This window comes from Clarias gariepinus, chromosome 24 (assembly GCF_024256425.1).
Source record: "Clarias gariepinus isolate MV-2021 ecotype Netherlands chromosome 24, CGAR_prim_01v2, whole genome shotgun sequence".
Classification (NCBI taxonomy): domain Eukaryota; kingdom Metazoa; phylum Chordata; class Actinopteri; order Siluriformes; family Clariidae; genus Clarias; species Clarias gariepinus.
Genome location: NC_071123.1, coordinates 20,399,803 through 20,408,217, shown reverse-complemented (window position 1 = coordinate 20,408,217; position 8,415 = coordinate 20,399,803). Strand labels below are relative to the sequence as shown.

The window sequence follows — 8,415 nt, the reverse complement described above, 5'->3', positions numbered from 1 at the left end:
TCTCTCCTCTTATACACTCCATTTTCTCCTGCACTAATAAGGAGCTACACCTCAGTATGGGGACGAGATCTAAATACACTGATGAGGCGTTAATGTTCTCCACATACACAGATCTGTAATTACACATGATAATAGCAGAACACTTTTTGTGTTTTGCATACAGTATTTGTATGGAAGTGATGGAATAAAGACACAAGTTAATGATTAATTTGTTTCCCGCTGCGTGACTTTTCCCTCCACAGTTATGTTTCTGTAGCTGATAAATCTCTCCAGTGTGAGCAGATGATCATCAGCACAGAGTAACAGAATGTTCTGTAGATTTACTGTGATGACTAATTGTACATCCTTAACTAGCTTTCTTTTGTTTATAGACAGACACATAAACTGTGTTATGTACAGAGTAACAGTTCTATCATGCACAAAACATTTACACTTTATTATCCACAGGGACAGCTCTTAGGGGATCCACATTGGAGAGAGGAGCGAGGTGAGAAAGACATTAATTTAAAAAAGAATCCATATTTTATTCATATGTTTGTGTTACTTGTATAAAGTACCACTGAGCATCATGAGCATAGTGTAGTGAACACAACAAACATTAGTCATTAGTATTCTACACACACACACATAAATCTGACCTACACACTGATAGTGAGAGATAAAAAGCTGAAGGTTTTTATTGGATTGTAATTTCATAGTAATAACTCCTTTTTAAAGTTACTGAGACTGACTAATATTACAAAAAGTCACACACACTAATATTACATTTGATCACATGCTTTCCTTATGGTGTGTAATGTGGTGGATAATTCCTGTGTATAAATGCTTCCTCATGCTCACAGAGCCCAGCGTATGTCCAGGACATCTGGGAAGAATAATGATGTATTGATGTAATAACCTGGTCATTCAGTACATTTAATTAGATTATTTTTGTTCTGATTAGCCTCATTAACAAGTGGTTTTCTCATAGTCACACAGCTGTTTAGTCCCAATCCTGTTAGCTCTGTGATTTCTGCTGTCATTTATGTAAAGATTTTTTTAAATGATTTAACTTCTCCAAGTGTTTATCAGATCACGTTTGTTTATGATTTTTTCAGATCATATTTTTTTTCATGAAGTTTACAGTTTTTTTGTCCAGGTAGTGTACTGTATATAACTTTAGTGAGAGAAGTGAGTTAGAGAGTCCACGCTAGATAATAGTGCATGAAAGAGATTATAACAGAATGTAAGTGAGTGGTTCAGTAAATTTGTTTCTTACAGAGTTAATATGATAAAGCTAAAGCCATTTCTTTTGCAAAATCAGCAGAGAAACAGAAGAGAGACAAACTAATGCAGGACAAAACGTATTTACTGAGAACAGCCACAGAATGTTTATATCTAATACTATTCCATATAATACAGAGACATTTACAAGAATTACCAAAGCATTTTTAGGAATCTAATCAAACTTTCTTTGTCAGATCCTCAAGAAAAAAAAGACGTCTGTGTTTATCAGGTGAGTAAACTGTACTAAACTATTAATGTTTATAAATCTCTTACTGATACTAGCAGCTTAAAAACATCTTAAATTGTTATAATAAGTCTATTACCCAGTGATGGGTTACTATGGTTACAGCTCACAGTGATGGTCAGAAAAACTATCACACGACTGACACATTGAATAGAAACATGGACATTGAGCTGTTTGTTAATGACATTCAACAGGCAGGATGCAAATACAGATTAATATGTTAAATAAAAAGGTTTTTCCTTTATACATTAAACACGTGAACTATGGCGATGGCTCGGCTACAAACTAAAGGCTAATGCTAATGATTGTGCTAACGCTAAAGCTAATTCAAGCAAAAACAAAATACATTAGGATTCTAAACAGAAGACTTTGAAACACGACTTTAAATAGACAAACTAATTAAACTAAACAAGGTGCAGGTGATCACAATTAACATCATGTGACTGACATGTGAGGTGCAATGCATACTGGGAACTGAAGTCTGAAACAAACATGAACATGAAAGTCCTACAGAACACACACAACAGGAACACACAGGGAAAACATGACAGTTAACAATTTACTGTGATTACTGATGTCATAATTATTGCTATTATTGTAAACAATTTGTTAAAACATCAACAAAATAAATCATAAAGCAAAAAAAACAAGCTAAATAAATTATTACCTTCACACATATTGAAGTCCATCTGCAAACTTTGTCTGAAATTCAATTTATAGAGACATAAAAAGGTTTAATACATATTTAATTTAACATGAGGATCTGTGTAGAGACCCAACACCAGGAACAACATTAATTTACTTAAAACCATTTTATTAAAATCTGTAGGGCAAATTTAATGTCACTTCAGAGAACAAATCCATGACAAACTCTGTGTCTGAATTGTGTTGTGTGTTTTAATTATGGCTGACTGATTGTGTTTATTGTTGTATTTATGACCATCAGTGTCTTTACAATCTGGGACAGAAGATTTTGATGCATAAGTACATTAATATATTGCGTTATTGTGTGATGCTAAAAAAAAAAAAAAATTACACTCCTGTCGAGTGGAGGATATTTATCTGTAATGATCAGTTTAGTGTTTAGTGATTGTGTTCTTCAGCTGCATTAAAACTCAGTGTGTTACTAAATACAATATCAGTTTAAATCAGTCCTAATCAGCTCAGTGTGTAGTGTTAGTAATATCTCCTCTCAGTGACACACACACACACACACACACACACACACACACACACACACACACTGTGCATGTTTATTTAACACTTTATTTACATGCAGTATGGAGTCAGGTATAAAACCTTCACAATGATTTATTCTCTTCCACAGAGAGACACAAAATGGACAGAAGATGAGAGAATAGAAATGGAGAACTCTGCTTCACGTGTTGGTGAGTGTGGAAGGAGCTACAAAAGTAAACACACCTGTGTTCATGTGTACAGCCTGAAGCTGATTAATGATCCACTAAACATCCAGTCTAACTGTCACAATATAAATCAGAAGATCTTATTTACACCATGTGTTAAAAGTTTAGGACTTAAATGTAAAAGGAGAATGACTGTGAGTGCTATTGGAAGGAAATATATCAGTCATGTAACGTAAAGCCCTATAGATACTGAAGGGATACAATTCTAAATTTATTATTTTGATTAGTATCATTTATATCATGTTGTTGTATAGATTTTTTGACTAATAGTTAAAATATCATCAAATTTGAAAAACATATTATATTGACCCTTATACTGAAAAGTGCATTCTTTTCTTTAAATATTATCCCACATTATTATTATTATTATTATTATTATTATTTTCAGAATATAACATAGATGACAAACAAATCTTTACTGAATATAAAAAGAAGATCAGAAAACTGGAAGAAATTGAAAAGGAGCTAAAAAACACTAAACTGGAACTGGACAGCACGTCTAAATCACTGCAGCATAAAGACCAACAGCTGGAGGATTATAAAAGACAAATAGAGAATAAAGATACAGAACTAAGAAACCGAGAGAAAATTAATGAGGAGAAAGACGCACTACTCAACGATATAGATACAACACTAGAGAAGACGAGTAAAGAGCTAGAGGAGAGAGACAGAGCTCTACATGAGAGAGATCAACAACTGAAACTGAAAGACACACAGATACAGGAGACACAAATACAAGTGGAGGAAAAGGACAACAGACTCGTGGAGAAGGAGAAAGAATTAAATGATAAAAATGAAGAGCTGAAGATTCTAAAAGAACGTTTAGAGACTAATGAGAAGACTCTTTCTGAGAGAGACGCAGTGTTAATGGAAACTAATAATAAACTTCAACATGTTACTGAACAAGTTAAAGAGAAAATCTCACAACTGGAGAATATGAACAAACTGCTGAGTGAGAAAGAAACACAGCTGAAGAATACAGATAAAAAGCTGGAAACCAGTAAAAACGAACTGGAGACACTGGGACAGGAGCTGCAGGATGACAAGAGACAACTAGAGGAGATGATGATCGTACTGGAGCAACAGAAAACTAAGTTATCAGAAAAAAACAAACAGCTTGAAGATACAGAGAGACGTCTAACTGAGAGAGAGACACAGCTAATGGAGAGAGACAAACACCTTCAGGAGAAAGACAAATGCCTAACAGAAAATCAAAAAATGCTTCAGATGAAGGACAAAACACTGGAAGAGAAGGACACACTGCTCAGAGAGGTGAAAAAAGAATTAGATAGAACAAATCACATGTTAGAAGAAAATCAGTCTCAGTTGAAAGAGAAAGAAAGACAACTGGAGAGTGTAATGAAAGAGCTAGACACCAGTAAAACCAAACTGAAGGAGGGAGACAAAGAGCTGCAGGAGAAGGACAGACTTTTAAATGAGAGTACTGATGCACTTAACATGAAGAATAAAACACTGGAAGAGAAGGACACACTGCTCAGAGCGGTGAAAGATGAACTGGGGAAAACAAAGAGGACATTAGAGGAGAATCAGACTCAGTTAAAAGACAAAGAGAGACAACTGGAGAGTGTGGAAAATAAACTGGAAACCTGTAAAAACAAACTAACTGAACGAGACAAACAGCTTCAGGAGAAAGACAGACTTCTAGAGGAGAAAACAAAGCAGCTGCAGGAACAGACAGATCCAGAATCATCAGCCCCCATCAGGAGAAGAAACAGCAAAGAGTGGTTACCTCCAAATAGTGAGTAATTTGATACTTGTATTAATTAAAATAAGTTTAAAAAAAAAAAACATCAGTACAACTAGTAAATCTACACCTAATAAATCATATGTAAGGACATGAAATATACTGTAATGATACTTAATGATGCAACTCTTCAGCTACTGTAAGGAAGTGTAATTTAAACAGTGAAAGTGATTAATTATAGAAGAATGTCTCTCTCATTCTGACTGGTTCTGATGTTTCCTAGTGAGTGGAGAGACTCAGGACTCAGCAGCACCAATCAGGAGAAGAAACAGTATGGAGGGACATCGTCCTACATGTAAGTGATTAATGTTAGTGTTCAGTGTGTAACTCAACACTAGTTTAGGGGTAGATGTCTATAAAGAGACAGAATAATCAGATTTAGACACTTAATTAGATTACAGTGAAAACATCAATATTGTAACTCTGGCATTAAACAGTATCAGTAACAAATAATGAGAAATAGAAGCACATGTTAGCCTTCACCTGCCATGGTTGGTCTTTGTCATGTGATAGGGCAAAGATCACTCATGGGTGGGGGCTTCCAATAACACAAAGGTTTAATTCTAGCTCAACACATGTTATTGCTGTTTAAAAAAACTATTTGTGTTGTGGAATTTAAATTTGTTTTACATAAAGGCTTAGGCTTACCTGATTTAATCATTATTGTCCTACAGTCCACCGCCAGAGAACAACATAATCACCAAAATGCATAATCACCAAAAGTGATTCTGTAGTAAATTATTTATTCTTTATTTTCAGTGGGTGGAGAATCGTCTAGTCCACATTCTCCAGTGTCGGTTCCTGCAGCAGAACTGAGGCTGGTGCTGCTGGGGAGGACGGGGTCTGGGAAGAGTGCAGCAGGAAACACCATCCTGAGCAGAGAGGAGAGGAATCAGACTGCTACATCTACAGCTACATCTACATTCACCCAGCAGAGTGAGAGCACACAGGGGGAGGTGGCTGGGAGGAAGGTGACTGTGGTGGACACTCCTGACTGGTTCTCTCCTGGATTCTCTCTGGAGAAGCTGAGACAGGATGTGGGACTCTGCGTCCATCTGTCTGCTCCAGGACCCCACGCCTTCCTCCTGGTCATACCTGTAAAGCAGCCTATAGGAGAGGAGAGAGGGATGCTGGAGAAAATGGAGGAGATTTTTGGAGAGAGATGTTGGAGAAACACCATGATTATATTCAGTGTTACTGATGATGTTCAGAAGAACCACATTGAGGAGTTCATCCAATCAGGAAACCAGGAGGTCCAGAGACTTGTAGAGAAATGTGGGGACAGGTTTTACTGTCTCAACATTAAGGAGAGTGGAGATGGTTCTCAGGTCTCAGACCTGCTGAAGAAGATAGAGAAAATGGTGGAAGGAAGCAGAGAGAAATTCTACAGCAGTGAGATCTACCTGGAGACAGAATCTCAGATTAGAGCGATGGAGACTAAGATCCTGGGGGAAAGAAAAGAGAAAATGATAAGAGAGGAGATTAAAGTGAAGGAAAAAATAGATAAGGAGGTGCAGGACTCTCTGAGAAAGATAGAGGGAGTGATCCAGGAGCATGAAGGAGACATCAGACAACTAAATGACCGAACAACTGAACTGGAGAGAAAGATGAAAGAAGAGAGAGATGAAGAGAAAAAGAAAGAACTTGAGAGGGAGCTGAAACGAGAGGTAGAGCGAAGGACAGAAATGGAAGAAAAGGTGAAGAAACTAAAAGAAAAGAGAGAGAGGGAGAGGAGAGAGATGGAGGAGAGGCACCAACAGGAGATGGAGGAGATCAGGGAGGTGTATGAGGGAGAGGTCAGGATGGAGACAGAGAGAAACCTCATGAAGATCATCCTGCCTGAACTCCAGAGAAACATTTTGGCCTCAAAAACAAAGATGCAGGAAGAGTTCAGCAGACAGATGGAGGAGAAGAACAGAGAGCTGGAGACTCTTAAACAGAAACTTTCAGATCTCACAGAAGTTCTCAGACTGAGGGAAGAAGTTTATCAGGAAACAGTGATGAGTTTAACGTATCAGAACCAGCAACCAGTTTAAACTGAATTATCACTGCATGTATGACTTTGGAGTTGATTCTACTGTTTGCAGACACAATAACACTAATAACACAATTCTTTTTATTGTGACTTGAGATCAGTGGTCTCATATTTCATAACAATGATAGTCATGTTGATAAAGTTTTGGCATTATGAGGATTTTCTATTAAAATGTCAGAGTGTAAGTGCTGCTAGGATGTTCATCAGGAGGACGGCACAGGATTCTACCAAACCCACAGAACAGTTACAGATACGGTAGCAGCAGTGGTGAAAAACTGTGATAAAGACAAACCTTACAGCACAACAAAACTCTATATTATATAATAATATATAATTATATAGAACTTTAACTTTTGTGAAAGAACACAGTATAATATTTTTTCTTAAACTTTCATGCCAAGATGTTATTTACATTTTTCCACCTCAGTACAGACGGTTTATTGGTTATGTGACAAAAATAAGTTGTTTCTCTGGAGTTCCACAGCAATTTCATATGTACAATAAACAGAAAATATGTGTAATTTTTAAATAAATATTTATGAATTTAAGGTATAAGGGGAATAAAGCATGTCGTTGTTGGTTGTGTTTTAAGTGGAAACAGTAACATTGATTATATTAATTACACGTATTATAATACAGTTTAATGTATTTTTTGTAATTGTCTGGCAAACTACAGCATACTTGTAATACATTTCTCTACCAGTAGAGGGAACCAACAGACTACTGCTTATGTTTCTTTCTCATTATAGAAGTCAGATTGGATCTTTATCTCTGTACATCAGTGGATGAGTAACAGCAGAACAGATCCATGCAGTAGGCGTGGTCACTGAAACACTCTTATTCCTGTACAGCTCATCCTCTCTTCCTTATTGCTGCTCCACACTGCAGTTTAAACATCTATGTTTAATAAATGAAAGTATTTTTCAGTGATTTTAAAAATATAAAAAAGCCTTTTCTGCCCCAATTACTGTCCACAAATATCAAAATATAGTCTGCATGTTGCATTTATTTTTGATTGAATTATAGCAATGATATAGACAAGCAAACGTACACACACATACACACACACACACACACAAATTAGAAGGAATGTTAAAAAAGTTTGTCTAAAATGGAGGCTGTGATTAATTTCATTTATAACTTGAAAAATAAACTCAGATAAATAAAAGTGATTACTGCATGTCCATAATAATTACATGTGAAAAGCTGAGTAATGCGTTGCACACTTCACTCAGCTATTTACTGCATAATCAACTCATGGCGTCTCACAATGTGGAAGGTGGAGATGTGAATCTGGCCCTCAGGAGCACCAGACGATAGTACTTGTACAAGCCCCGATGAGTATTAATGGTGAGGTTCTTGTCTGAGTTCTGGTCCAGTTTTAATTGCTGATAAGCATGCGCCAAGTCTAGTTTGCTAAACAACGTTCCACCTGGATTAGCGAACAAATCCTCTGTGTTGGGTAATGGATACGTTTCCTCCTCCAAGTTCTGATTAATAGTAACTTTATAGTCACCATAGATGAGGCTGGACTTGTCACTTTTAGGCACGACTACAACTGGCGCTGCCCAGTCACTTCTGTCAATTTTGGATACTATGACTGCCTTTTCCAGCCTATCCAGTTCTTTTCTCAGCACGGCTTTTACTGCTGGGTCGGAGGCCACGTCTGCTTTCTCTACAT

General features: G+C 36.6%; 1 protein-coding gene across 1 annotated transcript; it reads left to right on the top strand.

The window, feature by feature from the left end:
• The first annotated feature begins 309 nt into the window (after nucleotides 1-309).
• LOC128512102 (golgin subfamily A member 6-like protein 25) lies at nucleotides 310-7,476 on the top strand. The gene is made up of 7 exons (XM_053485235.1): nucleotides 310-487; nucleotides 1,461-1,495; nucleotides 2,838-2,898; nucleotides 3,323-4,375; nucleotides 4,445-4,693; nucleotides 4,923-4,994; nucleotides 5,459-7,476. Exons 1-7 carry the CDS (start codon nucleotides 415-417, stop codon nucleotides 6,733-6,735), a joined length of 2,820 nt encoding a protein of 939 aa, XP_053341210.1. The 5' UTR covers nucleotides 310-414; the 3' UTR covers nucleotides 6,736-7,476.
• The last annotated feature ends 939 nt before the right edge of the window (nucleotides 7,477-8,415 follow it).